This window comes from Puma concolor, chromosome A1 (assembly GCF_028749965.1).
Source record: "Puma concolor isolate L17-30 chromosome A1, mPumCon1.1.hap2, whole genome shotgun sequence".
Taxonomy (NCBI): domain Eukaryota; kingdom Metazoa; phylum Chordata; class Mammalia; order Carnivora; family Felidae; genus Puma; species Puma concolor.
The window spans coordinates 34,935,147-34,961,803 of record NC_141667.1 but is presented as its reverse complement, the minus strand read 5'-3'; the positions used below and the strand labels follow the sequence as shown (position 1 = coordinate 34,961,803).

The 26,657-nt window shown below is 41.3% G+C and overlaps 1 protein-coding gene across 10 annotated transcripts in view; it reads right to left on the bottom strand.

Annotated features, from left to right (window-relative positions):
• The window catches only part of GHR (growth hormone receptor), a 274,434-nt gene that overhangs the window by 53,438 nt on the left and 194,339 nt on the right, over window positions 1-26,657 (bottom strand). For all 10 annotated transcript variants that reach the window (XM_086678108.1, XM_086678072.1, XM_086678061.1 and 7 more), the window contains one exon: window positions 21,658-21,723. In XM_086678108.1, the coding sequence (XP_086534234.1) occupies window positions 21,658-21,723 (66 nt within the window). The remainder of the gene's footprint in view (window positions 1-21,657; window positions 21,724-26,657) is intronic.

The window sequence follows — 26,657 nt, the reverse complement described above, 5'->3', positions numbered from 1 at the left end:
GAAAATAAAAGCATGGTCTTGAAAAGCAGGCACTCATCAGACCAGAGACCCATCCGACACTGTAGCCACACCCATCACATGCAATCTGTGATTTTGAAAACTCACACTTTTGGTGGCTCGGTCGGTTGAGCGTCCGACTTTGGCTCAGGTCATGATCTCGCGGTCTGTGAGTCTGAGCCCTGCATCGGGCTCTGTGCTGACAGCTCAGAGCCTGGAGCCTGCTTCTGATTCTGTGTCTCCCTCGCTCTCTGCCCCTCCCCCACTCATGCTCTGTCTCTCTCTGTCTCAGAAATAAATAAACATTAAAAAAAATAAAAAAAAAAGAAAACTCACACTTCAGCACTGTCACACTTTTAAAGATCTTATTTTTCAAGGTCAAAAACTCAAGTTTAGGATTACATTTGAAAGTTCAGAATTCCCTTTGTCACAAGTACCTGTGATACAAAATCCAGTACTTTCATTTCACTTGTTTGGTATAAGGAGTGGGAAGTGTGCAACATTTTCCTTAATTTTTGCAGCAGGGGGTTTACCACATTCTAATTCTGAATTTTCCTTTGGCCCCACAATTCCTGGTTTATGATTTGTAATTTGAAAGCTATGCATCAGCACAGCTACACAATAAAGTAGCACCTGCACATTTCCCTTTTTGAATGATCCTAAATAAACACAATTCAATAATGCCCCCAATAGTTTAATACATAGCTCATTTTATAGAATTTCAAACAGTGCCCTTTTTCTTTTGTACTTTTTTGACTAATTTTTTTAGCCTGGCGTTTAATTCAAGGGTGAAGCAACTATACCATCAGGTTTAAAATCACTGTAAAAAAATTTTTTTAGGGGCACCTGGCTGGCTCAGTCTGTTGGGCATCCGACTTCAACTCAGGTCATGATCTCATGGTTTGTGAGTTCGAGCCCCACGTTGGGCTCTGTGCTGACAGCTCGGAGCCTGGAGCCTGCTTTGGATTCTGTGTCTCCCTCTCTCTCTCTGCCCCTCCCCTACTTGTGCTCTGTCTCTCTCAAAAATAAATAAATGTAAAAAAATTAAAAAAAAATTTTTACTGTTTATTTTTTAGACAGAGAGAAAGAGAGAGAGCACGAGTGGAGGAGGGGCAGAGACAGAGACAGAGAGACACACACACAATCTGAAACAGGCTCTAGACTCTGAGCTGTCAGCATAGAGTCCAATGTGGGGCTCGAACTCTGAACGCCAAGATCATGACCTGAGCCTAAGTCAGACGCTTAACCGACTGAGCCACCCAGGCACTCCTAAAATCACATTTAAAAAATATTTGTACTGGGTGGTTGTATGCAAGTGATGAATCACTAAATTCTACACCTGAAACTGATATTACACTGTATTTTAACTAACTTGAATTTCAATAAAAACTTGAAACTACAAAAAAAAATTGTACTGGGACATAATGCTGAGGTTGAGAATACAGCAGAAGACTTACTAAATAAAATCAGTACAACTTTCCCTTTTAATAAAAAACTACCACCCATCTTTTGGATTGATAATATCAGTCTGGAAAATATTTTTGAATAAGCAAATTAACTGCACAGATATGACTGGGAGAATAGGTGGAAATGGAGGAGCAGAGAGAAATAGCTGGAAACAGTTCAGCCAGTCACTCTAAGAAGTATGTCTCCCGTTTCTCACTGCTCCAGGAGACACTATGGGCCAGCTACAAGAGAAGCCCATCTCTTGATCCATGTGTGTCTACTAACCTTGGGCCCCTGGCCTCTTCTTCTCAACATCTTTCTTACTGATAAATGGCTGCCACACACCAAGGTTTCTGTTTCATTCTCGACACTCAACCAGGGTATCCACTGAAAACCTGGTCCAGCCTCGAGAATCTGGAGTTTCTCTAACCCCTTTGAGATGTGCAAGATGTTGGGAAGGAGACAGAAAGATTACAGAGGTGCCTGGGTGGAGACTGAAGATTTCTTGGGAGCAAACCTCTCAGATGTGAACCAGATACACCTGAAGGGAACATGTGAGCGGTGTGGTTTCTTTGGCATCCTATCATAGGAAGCCCAAACCTTGTCAGCATTTATGAAAGCTCTCAGATTCATTGTAGAGGTCCTTAATACCCAAGTGGGGGCCCTTTGTACCAAGGATGTAGAAACCGGGCAAACCCTATTTCCAGGATCTCTTCCCCCTACTTGACAATTCCATGTTTTCCCCAGCAAAGTCCCCAAGGAGCAGACTAGATGAAGTCCAACTTATGCTAATGAAGGCCTATAATGATATGAAATCACCTTAGAGTTTCTATGTGTAAACTGACAGTGGTTACTTGCACTCATGAATTTACGATGCTTGGAAATGTGTTCAAGATAAAGGCTATGTCACCTACTTAATTGGGGAATTTGGTTCAGAATCCCCAAAAGACAACCACAATTCTGGTACGAAGAATTGCTTCATAAAGACTTCCACATGCTGGATATATTTTTATTGTATTCACTACTCTCACAGATTTTATTTCAACTAATTAGTACTTGATGTGATTACAAAGTGATAAAACATATCATTTTAATCATTATGCCAGCACTCATATATTTAAAAACATTATCTTTAAAACTGAGTAGATTGGGAAGTTTTAAATAAATCCCAATGAGGTTGTTACCACTCAAAGGATTTTTAAAACTCTTCCTTGGGAATTATCTTTTGAGTTAAATGAATTCATGCGCCACATAAGAAAATCAGTCTTACTACTTTTTAGTCCCAACCAATCTAATTTAATAATACCGTGAAAGTGTTCGGAGCAAAAAATTTCATTATGTGTAACTGGCTGGTACTGGCATTTTCCTGTCCCTACTTGCAATTTCCCCAGGCAACTGTGGATAACTGGGGTAGAAAACATAATGGAAGCATTTAAGTGTTACTGTTGCTCTCTATAATATTATCCCCAGTAAATTCATACCCTCGTGTATGACTTCGAATAACATCATGGTGTAAGGAAAATTGGCACAAAGAGGCTTCAATAAGTTGTAAGCACTTCAGGTGTAAGTTCTTCTTTCTTTCTAGCCCCTGGCTCCCATCCGTCTACTTCCTGGATCCCTTAAGATAATTTTATGTTTGCAATAGTGCTCAGTAAATACTCCCAATTCACTAGTAGTGGGTTGAAGGTTGAAATCTACCTTTCTAATTTATTCTTCCAACTGAAATCTATGTTTCTTAAAGGAAAGGACTCTGGTTCTCCCCTGGATGGCTGGCTTACCCCCAAAATAAACAGGATTTTCAGAACATTCTGTTTTCTCAACCTGTCACACTGCTTTATAGCAGTCAAACAAAATCCTTGTATTGGGCTACTTTATTTTCAAAAAGACTGCAGAAATTACCCTACTCCATGTCCAGGATCATGCTTTTCAGATTTAATTATTTTAACTAGTTCTGATAAATCATTTCATCTCCTTTACTTACTCTGGCTGTTCTTTTTGTGCTTCAGAACGTTGCTTGTTGCTTATCCAGAGTAGGAAATGAGGTCCAGGGAGTAGACCATAATTTTCCAGATGTCTGTTTTCAACAGCTCTTCAAAAAGAACCAGACTTTTTGGCTTTGTCTCCTCTTAAATGGGGTTTTATGGCTCTGTATTACCTTACAAATATCAAGGGCCCTGTACCTTATTAGTTTGATAATTTCCTCTTTTGCTGAATATTAATCTTCAGTTTATTTTCCCCAGGTTCACTAATTAAGGTATTTTGTTTATTTTAAATTAGTTATTGTTATTTTTACAAACAGTCCTTATTCCATAAAATTCCAAATTCCAAATCCCTTTTAAAAAGTATCCTGCAGGACCTCAGATCTTGGGGTTGATACATTTATATACTTTTCACTTGTGTTAATGAAATGTTAATGGCTTCCTGCACCACTGCATTTTCAGAGCTGGATAGCAAAAAGGAAGGAAACTAACATCGGCTCAGTGGAAACTTTCATGCATGCTTACGAAGTTGGTTGTATTTATCCTTGTTTACAGATCAGCAGTTTGAGGCTCAGAGGTTAAGTGACTCGTCCAAAATCCCACAGCTAAGTGACCAGCAACGTCAGGATTCAAGCCATGCCTGTCTGAGTGCTTCGGCAAGACTTCTAAGAGGGCTGTGCCTTTGAGTTTCATTTTTCAAATACTCTCATCTGAAGGAAGTTTTAGGAAAATCACTTGTGCTTTCTGAACCTCTCAGACGAGAGAGATTATCATTACTGATTCCAGGAACAACAAATATTGGTCAGTTTTAAGAGGCAAGATCTCGAGAGCTACAGGTACTGTAGTTTGTCACGGTTTATTGAGGACACTACCAAGTAAGCTAAGTGCAACAACCCAAATCTGCAGGCAGCCGTGCACAGGAAATATTTCCATTTATTTTGATTTCTCTTCCTTATTGTTATTGGTATTGTTAGACATGTAGAACATTCATAGACCAAGGGAGTAGGGTAAGAGAAGGCCAAATGAAATCTCAGCTTTCTGATGTTTATGAACGAAGGAGGGTGAGGAGTCCTTGTTTCCAGGCTTGGGGCAAAGACAGGAATAAGGCTCTAGGAAAAGCCAGGAGTAGAGATGAAGCCAGGAAGACAAATTATTTTCCCTTTCATCCTCCAACACACACACACACACACACACACACACACACACACACACAACTTGCACTGCCAGCCATGTCCCCCTTCACCAGAAAAAATAACCAGACCTAGTCACATGACAGAGATTCTTTGCCACCCTATTTCACTATTTGGAGCAACCCATAATTTCCTCTCCTTTGAGAGGAAACCTGAGAACTCCTTATGAGCTACAGAGTCCCAGAACACTTGGAAGCAATGTGCACATCATTGTCATACCTGATCCTTGTGAAGGTGAGAGTGTAAATATAAATATTTGCATTTTGGGGGTGCCTGGGTGTCCCAGTCAGTTAAGCATCCGACTCTTGGTTTTTGACTCAGGTCATGATCTCAGTGTTCGTGAGTTTGACCCCCGCATTGGGCTCTGTGCTAACAGCATGGAGACTGCTTGGGATTCTGTCTCCCTCTCTCTCTGCCCCTCCCCTCCTTGCTCTTTGTATCTCTTTCAAAATAAATAAAAATAAACTTGAAAAATAAATACATATATATATTTCTATTTTTGAAAAGAAAGACATAGGCTTCAAGAGGTCCATGACTTTTATATGGTGGAGCAGGTACACCAGGCCAGGTTTTCTAACTATGCTCTTTCTACTTATTCTTGTTGCTGGAAATCTCTGGTCTTTAAAAACTTAAAAACACTTTTTAAAAAAAAAAAAATTTTTTTTTTTTTAAATTTTTAATGTTTATTTATTTTTGGGACAGAGAGAGACAGAGCATGAATGGGGGAGGGGCAGAGAGAGAGGGAGACACAGAATCGGAAGCAGGCTCCAGGCTCTGAGCCATCAGCCAGAGCCTGACGCGGGGCTCGAACTCATGAACCGTGAGATCGTGACCTGAGCTGAAGTCGGACGCTGAACCGACTGAGCCACCCAGGCGCCCCAAAAACATTTTTTAAATCAAGGTACTTTACACATAGTGCAAAGCATAAATTTAACTTTACATTTCAATGACTCGACAAAAACACGCAGTGTCATCCATATCCAAACCAAGATACAGAACACTTTTTTAAAAATTTATGGTAGCATAAAATCTTGGACCATTGGGTAAGTCTATTCAAGAGGGGGAAAAAGTCATATTCAGGGAAATAAAACTTTAGGCACTTGATATACTTGTGTAAGATCCTTTTGCCTGGAGGGGAGAGGGGAGAAGCCAGCTAGAGTGCTGATTTTTCTAAGCTATCCCCTTGTTATTTCACTCATGTGTCCTGAAAGTTGGTAAGCCTCTCCACTCTTCTTTATACTTTCATATAAGATCTCCTAAGAACATGTGAAAGTTAAAGAAAAGCATCAGGTTTTCCCGTCATTTTTACTTTTGATTTTCTTATAGTATTAATATCATACCACAAAGCTCTTGGTTGCAGCTGGCTAATTAGTCTCACTCATAATGAAAAAAAGGACCCAAATCCTGTCTTAAACCTTACACAGTGCAGCTCAGTGTTTTCTAGTCAGATGGCTCTCAACCGTAATGTTATAATTACACCATTTTCTCAGCAGCACCATCCACTATAATTACAGTCAAAGCTAAGACTATGTTTATAGTGTACTAAAGAGGATGGAATTGCTTCATTTTAAGTGATTCAGTTACCTCCTCTGTTGGTAACAGAAATGTGTGGTAATGGAAGAGTCATGGTCTGAATATACTTCTCCAAACAACAATTTTGGATACCTAGAAGTCAAAAAAGAAAATAAAAACCCCAAACCCCAATATGAGAATTCCTGGTCTGGCTGCCACAATGACTCCTAATTTGAAAATCTAGGATGGAGACCAACATGCTGGCGGCCCCTGTGGGGCCTAGAGGATGTCCTCACTTGATTTGCTTTGCTGCACATCATGCCCAAGCACTCCAAGTCCGTCTGCAGGACCAACATCGTGGTAGTATGTTCTATCTAGGCTCTGAAGCTACATGATGATGACTCATCCAAACACAGAAAACTTCTGTCCTGCGGGACATTCATTCCTTTAATACATATTTCATTCATTGCCATATAGGTCAGTTCTGGGTACCAAGTACATAGCAAGGAACAAGGCAAAAATCTCTGTCCTCATGGAACTTAACTATAATCTATTTTAAACTTGTCTTTTGACTATTTACCTGGATGCATAAAAAGAAAGCTTTTGCTTTTACTAGGAGGGACTGGATTTATCCATATTAGCTTGCATGTCAAACCCTCAGTCGGGTATAGACTGAAAGCTACCATTTTCTTACTATATGGGTACGGACTCAGTCTGGCAAAGAGAGAAATGGGAAGTGAGTGGAACTTGCTGGGATTCTGTTTGCTGGGTCCGTTGGTAGTCAGCTAGGAGACAGCACCTGTCAATTCTGTGACACTGAGAGAGGCCGAGACAGATACTGCATTTTCAGTGCACCTCTCACTTGCTTGTCCAAAGCCTCTGTTTTAAAATGTTTCATAAAACCTTGACGCTCTTTGCCTTGTCCTGCTCCGTGGAACCTTAAGTGTAGGAAGAACAGGAGACAACACTGTGGCCAACCGTAAAGGATGACTTGGTGGGAAGACATATCTAGGGACATGTCTTGTGATTGTTTTTTAGGGATTATTTCCCAAGTAAATGGGGTTTTGTTCTTTTTCTTTTTAGAATAGGTGTAGGCTGAGTTATGAATAAATTTTGAAAGCTTTTAGGCCAATAAGCAAATGCATATGGTATAAATGATCCTCTCCTTGGTTCTGAGACATCTAAGAGCTGAGCCTAGGGCTCCTAGAAATCAGTCAGCAACATTAAGGTAACTGAAGAGTCTTGGAAATGAAATTCTATTATTTTTGGTTATCATTTGGATTCCTTCTTATTTATGTGAACTTGAATGACTATGTTACCTGCACTGCTTTCAGCCTCTAGGCTCCCGACTTGGGACATTGTGCAGAGGTGATTGGGGAGAAAGCAGGCCATGTGGCATGGACAAGGGCAGGGGTGGCTGGCCATATTCCAAATGCTCTCTGTAGGCTTGTAAATGGCAAGCCTTCAAGCTGTGGCTTTAAGAGAAAATAGCTAGAAAGTAGAAATGAGAAAAAGACTCCATTTAGAAAATTGCAACTAACTCGTTCTCTCTTCTTTCTCTTTCTTTTTGATTTGTGACTTAATCAAAAGCCTGTTGGTTATCTTTCCTATTTCTTGTTTATGAGTGGTGAGAGGCTAACCCACGGGGGCAGAATGTAAATACTCTGTGGCCATATCGTCCCAGAATCTCTACTTGTATACAGCAGTGTTTACTATAATGTGACTTCAGCTTAGGAAAATGTTTGCACCAGTGTCAGACCTAGAGCAGAGCTGGTGTGCAAGCAAATAACATCACACTAGGTAATAGCAGCAATGAAATCTTCCAAACTTGAGCTCAAATACGACTTAGAACCGCAGCCTTAAATTTTAGCCAAGTCGTTTATATTTTTCCTTGCCAACTGAAACCAAGGACGCCTTTCAACATCAACCCTCATGATTACACCGTGCAGCGTAACACATTAATGTCTAGTTAGCCAGAATGCAAACATTTTCTGGTTTTTCCTACAGCAGTTCTCTCAACTGATGTGTTCTTATGAGGGTCTTTCCTACTTTTCAGAGAGATAACACTCTGGTCACTAGTAAGGCTAATTTCATGGGTCTCACTGGGAATATGAATTGTCTTTACTAGGGGATGGGGGTTGAGATTGTTTATGAGGTATTACTCTATTTTTATTATGGAAATACACACAAACAGATAAAAACATGCAAATACACACAAAAATAGAGAGCCTGGCTTAGTGAACCATGTTAAATAATAATAAGAGTAACACTAGTAAAACTATGTATATTATTATTAATAATAACAACAATAAAACATATATTCATCACCCAGCTTGAAATATTATTAGCATTTTACCAGTCCTGTTTTGTGTAGTTTATCTATTTTTTGGTCATCTGCTTTTAGCCATAACTACCTACATGGCTATCTCTAAAAGCTAATAAAGACACTCCTGTTAAAAAATTAATGGGGCGCCTGGGTGGCTCAGTCGGTTAAGCATCTGACTTTGGCTCAGGTCATGATCTCACAGTCTGTGAGTTCAAGCCCCGCATCGGGCTCTGTGCTGGCAGCTTGGAGCCTGGAGCCTGCTTCTGATTCTGTGTCTCCCTCTCTCTGACCCTCCCCTGTTCATGCTCTGTCTCTCTCTGTCTCAAAAATAAATAAACATTAAAAAAAATAGAAAATAAAAAATTAATATGAATATTATACCTAACAAATTAATAATGATCCCTCAATACCACTAAATGCCCAGTCTGTGCTCAAATTTCTAAAAAATATTTTTGAAAATGTCTTTTGACAATTCATTTGTTTGAATCAGGATGCAAACTAGGCCCACACAATGTCTTGCCTGTTCAAATCCATGACATTTCTTCTCTCTTCTTTTTATTCTGTGATTTTTTTTTTGGTTGAAGGTATTTTCCTTCAGCTTATTGCATCTTAGAGTCATTTACAATGTTCCTCCATGCCTCTTATTTCCTATAAACAGGCAGTAAGACCTAGAGGCTTAATGTAATTCAGCTTAACACTCACAGAAAGAGTCTATCATGGGTGGTGTGGCAAACCCCTGTGTCAGGGACATATGATATCAGACGTTGGTAAGATTGATCTGGGTTCAAAGTGTTGTCAGCCTGAATCACCCAGAACAGAGTTCACCGAAGTATTTTATCATTCACTGACAACCTTGCCCAAATCTATAATTTCATTAGGGGTTCTAAACTGGTGATTTCTAATCCTACCATTTCATCTATACATACATATTCATACTTATATACATATTGATATTTATATACACATACACATGCTAGCTAATGTATATTAGCAAGACAGAGACACAAGAAGAAAACATTTCTTCATCAACTATTCAGTTACCCTGAAATGCAATTCATACAAAAAATTCAAAGAAATAGCGTATTTCCCTTGATGTATCAATTTTTAGAATAATGAGTACATACCCTTGTAACCTCCAAAGGTGACCACTTAAAACAATATATTGCTATGAACTTACTGATGAATCACATTTTGATGCCATTGTTGAGAGACTGGAATTACAGGAATAAAAATGATGAAGTCATTTCTCCTTTTTCGGCTATTCTGGGCATTTTGGAGAAAAAAAAATGCACATTGTGTAATGTTGGCTACCTTTCCTTTTCCATTCCCCCTTTCTCCACTCTATCATCACAATCCCTCCGAAAATAGCAGAAGGCAAGACCAGAGACTAGATGACATCTAAAAATCCACACACATACACAAACTTTCCAGACAACCCCGGTGGATATTTACTGAAGGATGCACTCATACTCAGAGAGGGATCAGTACACCCTAAATGTCTGAACACTCACATGCTAGACCCGCAGCATGCCCAAATCACTGACCAGAGCTGTGAAAGTGCCAGTTACCTGCAGCCTGTGCTCCCCTGAGCACCGGTGGCCACTGAAGCAGTAATAGATAATCCCTTAAAAAGAACCTCCCCAATCAACTATTTTCAGGAAGTGCTATTTTTTTTTCTTTTTCTGGGACAATCATAATGCAACCAAGCAGATTAGAGAATCTGAGTAGTTCTGCAGTAAAGAAGCCTGTTTAACTCTGCATGGCCTAGTATTTCCTAAGCACTGGGGAAATGGTGGGCTAATACATGAAGGGCAGAGTTCTTTGCAGGAGTGTGCAGAGTATCATTTTTGGAGGGGATTTTTTTTTCATATATATGTGTAGTGGGTTAAATTGTATCCTTCAAACATATGCCCAAATCCTAATCCCTAGTACCTGTGAAATGTGATCTTTGTTTGAAAAAGGGTCTTTGCTGATATAATTAAGGTAAGGATCTCAGAATGAGATTATCCTAGGTTAGAGCTCCAAATTCAATGATGGGTATCCTTATAAGAGACAGAAAAAGAGAACAGACACAGAGACAGGGGAGAGGCCTGTGAAGATGGAGACAGAGAATGAAGTGATACATCTACAAACCAAGGACCATCAAGGATTGGCAGCAGTTTCCAGAACCGAGGAGAGAGAGGCATGGAACAGATTCTCCCTCAGGGCCTCCAGAAAGAATAAACAGTGATGACACCTTGATATTTGACTTGTTGCCTCCATAACTGTGAGAGAATAAATTTCTGTTATTTTAAGCCACCAGGGTTATGGTACTTTGTTACAGCAGTCTCAGGAAACTAATACAATACCTATGAGCTCCATCAGTGCAGGTCTGAGGGAGACCTCTGGCATTTGTATTTATTGAAAATGTCCACAGGTGATTCTGATGGAGACACTCACCAAGAACCAGCATTTCAGGATCTTGGGGGTTGAAGGGTTAGTCGCCTGCTTATATTGACATCCTGTTAGGATTTTAGTCTGTGGCTGTGGCTCTGGATGCACCAACCAAGCCTCCAGCCCTTTATCTCCAGGTCTCTGTTTTTCAAAGAAAGTAGTCCAGAAAAAAATATTTATGGGCCATCCCTTAAGAGGTACGTTAGAACTGTCAGAGGTGGTGACAGTGGTCAAGGCTGTGTGAGTAGAGGAAAGGATTTACGGGCTCAAACACGGGAGGGAGACCAGCTTTTGTCAGATGAATCATATGATCTCACTTGAAGGGAATTCTCATTTTGCAGCCCAAATAAAGCTGAGCTTCCCTTTTTTTGGTAGTTGAGAAATCTTGGTCTCCTAAGACTTCTAATCCTTCTGGACCCAGTTTGCTTCTTTCACTCAGCTGCCTGAAAAGGCTGCTTCTTTCATCCCAGACTGTCCATATGAAAATATTTTATTTCTTTTCTTAGTTGTTCTCTTTCTTAGCAGCCTAGCTTCCCCAGGTATCTTTTTGATATACTTATCTCCCAGGCTTTGGGTATCTCCAAAAGGAGCTGGAGACTCCTCTCTTGTCCTGGCAATAATTGATGACTAATAACAAGGTACCTGCTTTTATAAAAACCTCAACAGGGGGAGGTATGCAGGGCAGGAAGGAGTTGGCATGTGTTATTCTGGTTTGAAAACTCACATCGAGGCTGACTATACCCTAAGAGATTATTTAGTCATGGTTTAGCCAAGATTGTTCAGTCACAAACTAAATTTGGGGGAAGGCACCAAAGAAAAATTTCATCTAATTCACAATTTTTGCCTTCATCCAAGAAAGGCAGGGTATTTAGAGTAGGGCATAGGGGGAGACAATGGGTAGGGATAGTGAGGTGTCATGAAGTAGGGTGGAAATTATCCCCCCTCTTTCTGTTCCATTGAGCTCCTGCTCCAATGTTCCGGCACAGCCACAGTTCACCTGTAGCGTGAGTCAAATGGGCTGTCATAGGTGCTGGCCTGAGTATGTCACCACTAGTTAATGTATTATTTGTTGTGGCTGTGAAATTTGATCCAGGAAGCCTCCTTAGAGCTGAACTCCTGAAGCAAAAACAAATTTTAAGTTAGTGACTCCATATAAGAGAATCCTAACAATAAAACAGCACACGATTATTGTCAAATGAATCATCCAGATAGTAAATGTGCCTTGGGACTGAGTTTAGTCTAGTAGGGGGTAAAGATGCTTTTTGGAAAAGTAGACAGTTTGTTTCGATGACACACACTTTAGTGATCTGTACAGCCTCATCTCTTGTCTATGCCTAAGGACAGTCTTTCAGGGAAAAGAGGAAGGAAAGGCAATAACATTTCACTAGGTGTCAAACATTTTACCTAATCCTGTCTGCGAAGCAAGTAGGCTGGGCTTCAGGCTGCCCTTTTGCTCTCTTCCCCAGCACCCTCTTCCTTAGGAAGAGGCTCTTGCCCGGAGCCCATGTCTTGTCCTCTGGTGTCTAGAGTGTGGCAAACCCCTCAGGCTTCCCTTCCAATGCCCCCTGCTTCCCTGACTTAAGCAGGCAGTCCAGATGGCGGTGCTCGTGGCCGGACCCAAAAGCAGGGCTTCTGGGACGAGGGCCTCTCAGGCCATGAAATTAAGTTTTGCACTTTTTTTTAAGAGATTAAAGCAGAATGAAAAAGACATGTCCATAACATTAAAATTTATTTGTTAAATCAATTTTTCTCAAACTGGGCGATACAAACATTCCCTGAAATCTGTGAGGGTTTTATTTTCTTAAAATATATACTACTCAGATGTGAGATATACTATATAAGATCAAGCCTCTTTCCTACTGCCCCCCACCCCCAGTAGAAATGAACTTAAATTGGAGATAAGCTTTGGTGAGTGGGGTCAGGAGGAGGGGAGGGTACTTCCGGGGGCCCAGGCCACTACCGCTCTTTCTACCACTCTGCAGTGACAGCAGTAGTAAAGATCATAAAATAGCTAACAAGTATTCCATACCTATTTTGTGCCAGGAATTTTTCTATGTACCTATTTGCTCCTCACAATGACCCTTAAAGACAGCTGTTGACATCTTCGTTTATAGCTGGATAAGTTGGAGCTCGTGGCATATTGGCAGGATGCTGGGGGCATACACAGAAGGCAACCTGTGGTCTCCATGCCCAAACCCTAAAGTCCTCATCAGATAGCCTATGACATCAACTGGAACTAATAAGAGTTTGCCAAAACCAATACTGTCTGATAAGAGCAAATATTTCCAAGGCTTCCGTAGGACCTTCTTCTCTTCCCCATGAGAACGAAAAATGGCAGAAGAGGAAAATGTATCTATTGCTCTCAAGTTTGAGGAAACAGTTATGTTACTCATCTGTGTGTGTGTGTGTGTGTGTGTGCGTGTGTGTGTGTGTGTGCGCGCGCGCGCGCGTGTAGGGGGAATTGGGATGCCAAACTCAAATATCATGATAATCCTCGCTAACACCTCTCCCTCCACTTCCCTTCTAGAAGCAGTTGTTCTCAGGTAATTCCTGGAACTCCACGTGATATCAGTTTGACAAATATTAAGCTCCCATTTTGTGCAAGGCCCTGTTTAAATTGTGAAGGAAAGGACAGAGCATATAAAGATGAGGAAGACTATGTCCTTGCTCTCAAAATAACTCACAATCTAGAAGGGAAGACACCAGGTGTACGCAAGCCACTTGAGTTTAATGCAAAAGATGGGCAACTTCAAATGCTTTTGGAATTCAGAAACAGAAAAGCTTCACTAGCGGAAAGGATGCTATCTCCCTTTCTTTGGGGTTTGCCTGGCAGGAGCTTCACAGCGACAGGTGCACATAGCCATGTGTGCCGACAGCACAGACCACAGATGGGCTCGCCTGCAAATATTTGCTTTCCCATTAATTCAAATTTGGAGTTTGAAAATTCTTACTTATTAAAGAATTTTAAGAGAGAATAAAGAAGTGTTCAAGGCTGCTTTTCCATAAAACATGAAAAATCAGAAGTTAGCCTGTAGGAGTAAACACACGATTGCTACTTGAGAATACCTTGAGGACTCATGAAGGCTATTCATCCGAATCCTAACATCGATGGTGATGTTGTGAGGTTTCAGGTTTAGGAGTCTCTTCCATTACACGATTTCCTAACAAGAGAGTCTTCTGTCTTTATTCTTTGGCTGGAATTCAGTGGCAGCAGTCAGTTTATAAAAGATTTACAGACCTGCAAAGTCAGGTTTGCCCTCACACTAGAGCCATGTGATATACTGACTATAATTCTTCAGAAGATACATATTATGTGAAAATGATGATGTATCCAGACAGTTGAGTTGCAGATTATTGCCTGTTTCATCCATCACCGAGCATTTACAGATGCTTTCATCTGACAGAGTACCAATAACAATGCCACCACTGCCACCACCAATAATAATAATAATAAATCCACATGTCCACATTGATTAGAAGATACTTTTAATCTACTTTACAATATAGTGTATTTCAGAAGAATTGACTGTGAAGTAAATTCATATAGTGAATCTAGTATCCTCATTAATGTCAGTTATCAAATTGAAAATAATTTTCTATAGGAGACTAAGAGACAACCACCGATACAAACATGATGACTAGTCTATCCTCAGAGCAGCCATAGACAATCTGAAGCAAATAGGCATGTTTATTTACAAAAGCAAGCATCTAGTCTGGGGACTATAGTTTGCCAACCTGTAGTTTAAATAATTGTTGACCTTAAAAGAAAATAGCTTATTTTGTATCACAGATTGCAAATTACGTGCAAATCAATTTCTTATAAATCATACTTTTTTTTGAGAGAGAGAGAGAGAGAGACAGAGAGAGAGAGAGAGAATGCAAGCTGGGAGAGGGACAGGAGGGGTGAGAGAGAATCTTAAGCAGGCTCCACACTCAATGCACAGCCCAAAGCAGGGCTTGATTCCATGACCCTCAGATCATGACCTCAACTGAAATCAAGAGTCAGATACTCAACTGACTGAGCCACCCAGGTCCCCCTAAATCATACCCCTTTTTTTTTTTTTTGGAGTATTGGCATTTTCTTTTTTAAAACTTTTTTTTTTATTTCAGAGGGGTGGGTCAAGGAGGGACAGAGGGAGAGAGAGAGAAAGAATCTTAAGCAGGGTCCATGTTCAGCACAGAGCCTGATGTGGGGCTCGATCCCATGACCCTGGGATCATGACATGAGCCAAAATTAAGAGTCAGACACTCAACTGACTGAGCCACTCAGGTGCCCGAAATCATATATTTTAAGAAGCCCTTTGAAAGTTGTATAACTTCTTTTCTAAGTGATACATTTTTCATTTAGTAATTAATCACCTGAGTTATTTCTTACTTAAATATGTTATTTCATATTGCATATATTTGCCATGAGGCATACTCTTATTTGAACTACTATTTAATGGCACGTGTGTTTGAGTTCCATGAATCTTTAGAAATGTGATGTAGTATTGTCTCTCTAAGTGTATAGATTAATTTGTATTAAAATCAGTGCACACCTATGTAACAAATTCAAATTTTTCCCCCAATGTACACGTGTATATTATCTGAAGAAACTGTTCATCACAAGTAGAAGCTGGTGTGGTCAAAGGCTCTTCTGGAATGACAGATTCAGGGGTTCTTTCCCTAGAGAGGCTCCTGTGTGCAGAAGCCAGAGCTCTCTTGAGAGCGGTAATTACAGAGTTGGTTTTGAAGAACTCAGCAGTGAATCAGAAGGCTGCAGGCTAGAAGAACTCCAAGGTCACAACCAACACTGGGAGGCTTTAGCTTTCTAGAGTCTAAAAAGTGTTCACCACCCACTGAGGTCACCCAGGGTGAAAGAACGTTTATCTTGGATTTCATCCTTGAAAAATGTGTGTTATGCTTTGGAAGAGAAACCAAACTAGAAATTGGTGTATAGAGCACACAAAGGGCCCACTGGGATTTTTAGGGAGTTGCTTAGTCATCCTTTGCAGACTTAAAAAAAAAATCAGTCACTTCTAAGATTCAAGGCTTTTAGAGGCCTATGTCCACAGATTTCTAAATACTTTCTTATTGTTTGGGTTCCAGAAGAAAGAAAAGACCTTGATAAATGTTTATAACCAGTAAGGAGCTGCGAGTACTTGAGGAGGCTGGCCTGAGCTGCAGGCTTACTTCCCACTCCCACAGTGCCACTAACACTGGCTGATGCATCTGCACAGAGAACAGCTCTCTTGTAGATTAAGTAGTAAATGTCTACCTACCCCCAATTGTGGCTCAGCAAATTGCTAGGAATTGAGGAAGGATAAAAAAGTTAAGACCTAGTATTTATCTTACAAAGAATCTTTATCTCCCAACAATTACATGTGAAAACAGGACGGTGTATGATAAAACACGAACAGCTGGGGAGTAACAGCAGGCATTGTCTGGGTGTTTGGGGCTGGAAAAAAGTCACTGCCAAGGCCATATTTTGCCTTGTAATTGAACACTGTTATTGAATTATCAATAATATGCATTGTCTACACTTTATTTTGCGTATCCTGGGAGAGATACAAAGTACTTTCACTGACAGTATCTTCTTTACTCTCTTGTTGGTCTTGTTGGTCTAGGAACGTCTTTTCTCTGCACTTCCATTTCGTTTTGTGTAAAGTACATAATTCTGTCTGTCTTCCTCGTACTTCAGAGAAGCAAGGAAGCGGGGGTGGGTAGTAAATAGTACCTGTAGGATGCTTGGCGTTACCTGGAGATTAGTGCTATGAGTCAGGAAGGGCTACCACTAGTCTGCGTGCAAGGGAGAGCCAACATAAACACTGTTTCCTTAAAAGGGATCATAATAATCTGTGTTTACTTACTGAATCATTTACTGACTTATTTATAAACAGTAGCCTGTCAAGAATTCAATGTCAGCTTTAATTTCAGAACCCATTGTCAGAACTGCTCTCTAAAGCATGTCTGAAGCTCAAGTTCTTTGTTAGAAGTAAATCCTGCAGATTCTCAGATACCGTCCCTGCTCTGACACACGCCCCTGTGTTGTGCTTATTTTAGCCATATTGTCAGCTAGTAAGCCCATAAAGTTGAAAATATCTGATGAAAAAGAATGCTCAAAGCTGAGAGGGTCATTCAGCTTGGATGGGGGCAATGATGGGTCACAGGCAGGAGTGGGGCTATGCTTCCCTCAGCAGCTGAAGTGCCAACAGAATACCACAGTGATGACATAGAGGTCCTGTGACATACCCTAAGACTAGACCATGACACCAGTCCCATGACCTGAAGTTAAGGTTCTGTGGAAGGCTTTTGGGAAAGACTATACGTGTTTATAGCAATGGACAAGAGAAATTTTTCTTCCTGTATATATTTGTCCCTCTCCTTTCATAAATGCCTGCTGGAGGGCATAGAGGTGCTCTGTGCTAGCCAAAGAGTAATTATGCTATCAGGGAAAACCTGGATTTTTTTTACATGTGTGCGTGTGCGTGTGTTCAAAATCCAGAAACTACTCATTAAGCACTTGGCATGTGTCAGGCACTGTGGGAGACAAGGACATATACAATAGAGCCTCTACCCTTGAGGATAGTATAGTCTATTACAAGGGAATAGAAAGCATACACAAGAATCCATTAGGTTGAAACAAATGACATGATATTAAGGTCCAAAATAAAGCTGAGTATAGGACATTTCATCCAGTTCAATCCTAATACCTGTTGGAATAAAATAAGGGCCACGAGAGAACACAATAAACACCATGGGGCCAGATACTATTCTAACTCTTTTAAATATATCAACACTTATAATTCCCACAACAGCTATGAGGTAGGTACTGTTAGCACCCCTATTTTAGAGACAAACAAACAAACAAACAAACAAACACAAAACAAACAGCCAAGGTACAGAGAGCTTATGAAACTTAGGAAAGATCACTCAGGAAGTACATGGTAGATCTGGGACTTAAACAGTCTGTCTTGCTATCTTGCTCCACAGGCTGAGTTTTGAAAAGTACTGTGTTATATACTCTTTCCTTAAGAGAAAGCAAGGAAGGCCTACACAGATTCCAAGATGGAAGTACTCATTCTCTTGGGGATAAAGTGATATTTGAAATATGCCTGAAAGAGAACAATCCATGAAGGATGTTCCTGACTCAGAGGAAAGAAGAGGGAAGTTCTGGTGAAGGGGTTATTAGGAATAGATACAATGAAGCAGGAAAAGCAGAGACACGAACGTGGGTATCCATAGCATACAAGGGCGATAAGGCTAGAAAAGCACTTAGGATCCACATGATGGACCTTCTTGAATGCCAAGGAGATGAGCTTCTTCATAAGGTAGAAAATAGTGGGGGGCTACTGAAGGTGTTCAGGCATAAGAATCACTGCATGAGACGTAGGCAGGAAGAATGAACATGGGAGCAGAGAGCAGGATGACTTGGAATAGGGAAAAGCAGGAGGTAACAGAGAGAAATTAGCAGACGAGGACAGGAGTCTGGCTAAGACTGTAAGATAAGGACATATAAAGGTGACGATGACTGTATCAAACTTCTGTCTCATAATCATGTTTCTATTGAAAAGTAACTTACGAAGTGAAGGAAGTTGTTTGGGAGCTTATAAAACTGTAAGCAATTCATTTGTTGTGCCCATCTAAGATGATAATCTTTTGGAATCCTTTCAAAACTTAACTCTGACCTCGGTCATTATGTTTATGTTCAGAATGCCCATTTTCATAAAATCTTGGACTCATTTATGCTCCAAATGCCAGTCAATGAAACTTCAATATTTTCCTCTGGTTGGATATTCATTTTAATTTCAGGTGGAAATGCCACTGATCACAAAATTTACACTCTCACAGCAATATGCAGTAAATTCAGTGAAAAGGAATGGCTTTTAAAAGTGAGAGAACAAAATCTCTTTCAGAAAGATGTGCAGGATATAGAAGTCTGTCAATGCTGCTTAGCAATGTAATTTGGTGTGCAATCCGCACCTAAAGTGGAACCTGGGGGCTGATGGTTAAGGGCGTCCAAACAGTTAGAATGTACCTACATCACTGGCTTACTACAGAAAACCCATCGTGAGAAGACTTTGGGCTTCCTGGTACAGAGGTGTTTGGCAGGCACTTAGGCAGTGATTCCAAATCTGGAGACAAAGAACATCTGTGTTTCACAGAGGGGACAAAAAGGCCCACACTTGGGTCAGACCCTGGCCAATGCATACCCTTCTTCTACTGTTACCATATCGTAGCCTTTGCCTGTAAAGAAGCTGTCCTCGGAGTATAAACCATTTGATTCCTAGGAGTCCTTTCCACAATGGAACAGGGTAATTAATGTGTAATTAACACAAGTGGGGAGATCTGATCCTCCATGAGGGTTCCAGCCAGCCCAGAGGCCCCATAACAAGGGGTGCTTGTGGGAATTGTTAAATGTGGAGAAGGATGGGTAACCAGGGAGCTATGAAGGGTGCTTCCATTTAATTAATTCATATGCAAGGTACTGTTCAAGGTACCATGTTCAAGGTACCGTTTTAGGCCCGGTGAATTACACAACTCTGAATAAGATCCAGCTGTTCACAATCCTGATGGGGAGATAAGAGAAATATGCAAATAGCTCTACTGCAAAGCAGCATTTGATATACTCCTTAAAAGTGGTATAAAATAGCATGATCTCCCTCGAAGACGAACATGGCGAAGAGAAGTACTGCTTTGGGCCAAGCACTGTGTTCTGGCTGAGCCTTAAACACGGGCAGGATTTATATTTACAGAATGCAGGGTGAGGTGGAAGGAGGATTGCTCCAGAAGACGGGCTGAAATGAGCAAGTCCCAGGGGTGGGAAAGCACAGTGTTGTTGGGGAGTACTAAGTAGTGTAGACTTATAAGCGGGGATGAGGGATGTTGGATTTCAGTGGCTTGGGGTAGGTTTGAAGTTTGAAATTTGAGTTGTTTAGAGCAGAGTGATATGTTGGGTTCTTAAAACTGTCATTGGCAGAGGAAGGTGGATACAAGAAGGGAGAGATGAGTAGGGGGGAGAAGGGGAGAGGAGGGAGACTGCTACTCAGGGGTTACTACAATAGCCCCATAATTTTTGACCCAGGTTTTAGCCCCAGGTTTTGCTTTGAATCTGAGAATTTAGAAAAATGCACATAGGAAATGTATGAATTATAACTGCGTAATGATCAGACAGTTCACGTTGAACACTAGCTTCGTGTGTGAAGTTATCTCCTGAGTGAGAATATGAGATTGCTGATGTTAGGACAATATCTTACTCATGTCTTTCTTCCCCAGGGTGCAGAGTTAGGGCTGGGTGCCTAGCAAAGAATTAAACACTTGGGATACAGTGACAGGGAGGTGATAAGAGCACCAGGGTCTGTCGCATCTCAATGAGATGCTCGGATGATAAAGGTGGCCCTGTGTCCAAGCATGTGCACTGTGGAAAAGTGTGCACTGGTAGCCACATCCACGGACGCGAGTAACTTTATCCAATCAGTCCTGGGATGGAGGGGGGCTAACTTTTGAAAAGGAGAAGCTGGAAGGGTAGTATTCTGCCTTGTGTGGGCAGGTCAGTATCTCTGTGATATATCACAGAGAAAGGATAATTGGTATTCTTGCTTATCACAAAGACAGAAAATCAACATATGCCAAATGACTTGGCAGGACTTTCTTCAACACATCTGCCATACCCAGAGGTTGTATTGCAACAAGGCCCAGCGTGACTTTACAAAGAAAATGGGAAAAATCGTATGACCCCTCCGAGGGAAAGTGAGGAGCAGAGTCCTACCTGTGTGGAGGAGAGACCAATGCAGGGCGGAGCATGCACATCAGTAAAACATTCTCCTTTCTGAAGTTTTTAATTTTAATTCCAGTATAGTTAGCATACAGTATTATATTAGTTTCAGGTGCACAATACAGTGACCCCACCATTCTATACATAGGAAGACATTCTTAACTGATTCCTTTTCACTTCCTTGCAGAAAGTAGCAATAAGTTACATTATCTGCTGCGTGAAGGCTTTGAAAAATACTGGCTGGGAGAACCCAAACATCACTAAAAAGCCACCCCTTTTCTAACCCCTCATATTAGGGGGTTATTAGGGAACAGACGAACATGGTGGAGGCTTCTAAAACAGGAGGGTTTGAGTTCTGCGCATAGGACCAGCATATACGCTCAGACACCAGGAAGTGGATCTCTAATGGAGCAGTGGACAAAGTTCCTTGGGAGCACAGAGGCAGAGCAAGTCTTTGGTTCTAGCCGATGTAGAGAAGCGTCTCCACAGAGCTGATGTCTGAGTTCAGTCTTGGGGATGAAGGGGAGATTGTCAGAGGACAAGAGGGTGATGTGCAAAGGCATTTTAAGGAGAAGAGCTCGCTTGAAGGCAGAATTTTGGATCATAAGACGATATGGTTGAAGGGAAAGCTTTACTGTCAATGAGAGCACTAGGTAAATAAACATCTCAAAATCATACTGACAACATAATACACGATTTGTAAAAGGAGGCAGTTCCTAAATTCAATAAACGAATGGTTGGTCCACAATTATTTTATCTTTTTTTCCCCTTCACATTAATTTGGCTTTACTTAACCTCTAAAGATAAGCAAATTAGAGAGATGAAAAAGCCCCCTTGTAGAGAAGCTGAAAAAGACATCCTTTAAAAGTCTATACATATATTTTTGCTTATTTTTGCAAATTCAGTCAGTCATTTATCCAGGTACCAAATCTCAAATAAGGCAGAGAAAAAAATAGTAGCTTGAATACGGTAAAGCATGGACAATATCACTGATGACAGAAAAAGGACTGAAATTCTTACTTGTCCCTAGGCCTGGATTAACTCTTTGCAGACTCTGGGATGCTCTGCCAAGGATAGCTGGTGTGGCTGGAACAGAAAGAGAAGAAAACCATTAGTCATCCCTGTAAAAATGGTCTGATGTGACTCTGTTACAATTTCACTTTCAAGTGACAAAATGTGACCTGGCTCAACCTCACAATAATCCTCTCCCTTGTTTTCTTTTTCTTTTTAAAATTAAAAGTGTACCTACCCTCTAAAAAGAACTCATAAATATCAGAGCACATGGAAACCCTGGTGTTAGTCACCTCTGGTCTCATGGCTAGACATGGTCAGAAACAATGGAAAATTGCCTTCCTATAACATCTGAGTCCAAGCTTGAGCCTTGCTTGTGAAAATGCAGAGGGACATAAATTCTCGTTTCAAAACAATATTAAAAACAGTTCAGTCAAACAAGTTTATTCTTGGAAATAAACATGTGAGCAATCTTGGGGGTGGGGAAGGGGTGAAGGGAACTGAAAAGTTGCACAGGAGGGACACAGGATTTGTGACGTGTGGCATGCAATGAGTCATCTATTCTAAAAGTGGCTATAATTCTATGGGTACCACTATTAGGTTGCATTAAAAACAGGAAAAATGGAAAATGATCAATGCAGTTGTCTTTGAACCTCTGAACCAGGTTGTTTTGCTACAACTGTTGCTACTATGCAACTGTTATCTGGGTGGACAAGGGATTTCTCTAGGATTCTGCACCTCCGTAGAGGGGCAACGTGGTCCGGGCTCACAATAAACTCTGGGAATCATGTGGAAGCGGGGAAGCTGCTGATGCTTTGGGGCCTCCGTAGAGGTCCGCAGAAACAATGCTAAGAAATCTCTCTCTGATTATGAACAAAGGGCAAGAAGCAAAACAAAGATGCATTGGGCAGTGAGCTCACTCCTGTCTCCCTGAATTTCAAGAGTCAGGCGGGTCCTGCCCACCAGCCCCGGTCCACTCTTCAATGTGCTTTTTCACTAACTGCTCCCACTGAGCTACCAGGAGGAAGCAGCTGTCGGGTGTGGTGTTCATAATATAGAGCCCAGCAGATGAAGTCAGGATCCTCTCACTAAACCCTGCAGGATTCTAACCTTTGTAAGATTTTTTCCATTCTGGGCATATCAGTGAGAGCATTTTTCCAAGTGAAGTTAGGCTTTGGGGGTTTTGGTGAGTTAATATTTTAAATTCTGTGCAACTATGACTTCTGAACTATGAGTTCTTTTTATTCTCTCTCTAAATGTTAATATTAGAAGCTCATTTGCTGCCAAATGCAATAAAGAATTATGACAGAAAGCAAAGAGAATACACATTTGCCCAGGATAGATAATGTATTACACATTGATTTTAACGTGACCAGAAGGAAAATTGCATTTTATGAAAATACCCTCAAGTCTACTTGACCAGAGGCCTTGATATCCTCAGTCTTTATTATTACCATTATCTAGAACATGCTCCCCTCCAATTCCTTACCACACATCAGAGAATGCTTTGTTTTATGACCCCTTGCCTTAAGTTGGGCATTAAAACATTATTTCAGTTGGTAAGTTTACATAATTTCTGACTGTAAATGAACTGTTCCACTGACAACTGTATGCACCTTAAGAAACTCGTGACAGCTCAAAGGAAGAGTAAAATTAAATCAATCACAGGACAGCACACAATCCTACGTGTTATTTTGGTCAAAATTATCCAGCAAATGTGTCTCAGCTTAAAACTGGGAACACTAATGGACACCAGTTTCCAGGCACAGATCAGCAGTAAAGCTGACAAATTTCTCCAGAATGATGACTGAGATGGAATGTGGGGGTCAATTATGAGGCCCCAAGGGAGCATGCAGAGCCAAACCCCAGGCCCGGAAATGCCTGGGGAGCCCTGGCTACCCCTGACTCGTCACAAACGAGGATTTTGCTTTCTTTGCAGACAGACATCTGGTGCTTTCCTCTTTATGGTATCAGCATTTGGTAACATTTTCATAAAGCAAATGTGCTCCTCAGCTAACACTCTCCACAATATGTGATGAGTCAAGACATAAAAGGAACAAATGGCGTCCTCAAGGAAAGGCCACAGATTTGCACCAGGCCCAAAAGGGTGCTGGTTACAAAAGTAAAACACAATGAATAAAACTGTCTTCTTAGCAAACAGAGGTGTCATGCTAAGTTGCTAATTTTAATTTGTGTCAAAGCTGTCCTTAATGTCTATAAGTGCTGAGCAGTGAGGGAAAAACGAACGCATGCGACAGTAAGCAGATAATGAACACTCTGACATATTTACATAGGAGCTTTTAAATGCTGCTGTTATAAATGGTCAGCTGCAGCCCCTGGCCTCAGCGAGCCCACAGTCTTCTGGGTAGGAATCTGTAAAGGAGCAGTGGGATGGCCCTTAGCAAGTCTGGACAAGCTTCCCGGGGAAGGGACTCTTTGAGATGGGTGCCGACCTTGGGATGAACAGGCAATGGAGAGAAAGGGAAAGGCAGCTGGGGCTAGGAGAACCACTGCACAAAAGTGAGACACAGGCTGGGTAGGTAAAGAGCCTCGATCTCTCTGTTGGGAGTGGGTGGAGCAAAGCTGAGCTGGGGTGTGTTGAGTTGGGGGGGATGTCAGGGTGCGTTGGGATGGTCATTCCAAACAAGTTAATTTTGATCCTGCAAATGTTGGAGAATTCCTGCTTTGCAGTATCCTGAGTAGAGCTCCTCAGGGTGGACCTGCCCAAGAACAGGACCCCAAGACTAGAACTAGCTGCAATCAGATCTTTCCTACTTATGTGCAACCTTGTACTCAACTTTTAACTATGGCATATATCTGCCCCTGGTTTCTCCATCTATAAAATGGGGACAGTGACAAGTATCTATACATGCAAGGTTTAAATCAGTTAGTACACACAATATACTAAATATACAATATAAGTGCTTAGTAAATGTTAGATATTCTTATTATAGCTATTCTTATTTTTCAGTTATTATTGCTAGCCATTACCCTGAAAGCAAGGGCCCATCTTTCCCATGAAGAATGTGACCGTGTTTTTCACGAGGCTGTGTGAACTTAGGGCTTTGCACTTAGGAGGACAGGTTGTTGCCCTAAGCCCAGTGAGACCCTCCACTATTTACATCCTCCTGTGCAGGCTGAATGTAGACAGTGGGACTCTGGGGAGGTGATTTTGGTCAAAGACTCAGGCTGGGACTAAATGCAGTCAATTCTAGTTTTTGTAAGTTAGTGAATTCTCTACTGTACCAGGAAGGAAGCTAGAGGGGAAGAATCAATGTTCTGGGGAGTATCGTAATTTACCAGTTGTGCAGCAATGGCATTTGGACCCAGCTCCGAATAGACCGTGCAAACACAAGTCAATAAACAAAAGTACTGCATGTGGCAGTCATTTTACACATGACGAGAGGTAACATAAAGGGCCTCACATGGAATCTGCCATAAATTAAGCATTGATTAATGTTAGCAGTTGTTATCCCTACGAGTTTAGGATTATGATAACGATGATGTAACTGTCATGAAATCTTTATCTCAAGACTGCCTCTGACTGTGATAATTATTTTGCAATACCTACATCTGTCAAGTTATTACATTGTACACCTTAAACTTACACAATGATTTATGTCAATTTTGTCTCAATACAATTGGGAAAAAAACCTTCTGGGAGGTTTTGCTTTCTCCTTCAGGAAGGTTAGTTGTTCTCCATCCGACAGTCCTGGATACTGCTTTTACCCCCCTTGCTGTCACTGCTCATTTGCCTGTGCCCTTTGACACGCAGCGAGCTTCCTGGGGTGGGTGTTTCATCTTTGTAACCTCTGTTAGGACAACAGGGCATGACACTTTTTAGAATCATGATGCCTGCTACATAAATGAGGCAAATGATGATGACCTATAAATGCTCTATACTTTGGCTTTGAGGCTAAAAGGGAATCAAACAAAAATAATTTATTCTCAGCAAATTGTGTCTCTCCTTGGAAACCTCACATTTGATTGACTATTGCCTGTCTTTCTGAGGTCTGTTTATCCTTGACCGTATAGCAGAAATCTTCTCTCCTTGGGTTTCAATGGCTACAGCTCTTTCCAGACCCACCTGTTGCCTTTCTGCCCTTCTTTTCTGTCAAACTGTGATCAACCTCACTAAAAAGTATTCAGTTTAAAGTCCTTATCTCCCTTCAACCTGCCCTTGCAGGTTCAAGGTCAAGCTGGGTATCTGGTCACACTGATGCCACACCCTAAACTATCCTGCTGTCTGAAGGCGCTGGCTGATGGCAATGTTAAAAAATGTGAGGTGCTTATGTCTCACATTGCTTATGTGCTTAAAAATGCACCAGGCACTATGCTAAGCACATTTTATAGATTTTCCCATTTTACCTTCACAACAACCCTCTGAAGTATTATTAGTTATGTTTTATGGATGGGGGGGGGGGGGTCAGAGGCCCAGACCAACTAGCTAACTTGTCTTAGGCTACCCAGCAATTATATGGTAGAATCCAAATTTGAACTGGAGCCAGATTCTGAATCCACCCCCGCTCCACTGTTTCCCAAACTGGCCTGACCATCAAGATCCACTGCGACATTTGTTAAACATACGGATTTCAAGGTTCTGTCTCAGATCTATAGAATCTGAATCTCCAGGGCCCTGGTCAATCTGTGTATTGGCAAGGTCCCCAGAATCTATTAGTTTATCTTCTATGCCCCATTCCCCAGCCAGGTGATTGTTATGACAAGGTGTATTTTCTCTGGTTGGAGTCCCTGTGTCCTCTTTGGGGCTCTACTGTGAGGACTTCCCACACACAGGTGATGCTCATGAGGGCATACTTGTGCTATAGAGCGCAGGATGATTTGTCTGAATACTGAAGACATTCTGTCAAGATATATTGATGGGGCCAGGTTGCTGGGGCTTTGAGCAGAAATACCCTTTAGGGGTCAATTCATGAGAGACCAGGTAAGACGCATGACAGTGATGCTACACAGCAGGTCCTGGAACTGCACTGTCTTCTTGGCCATGGCTA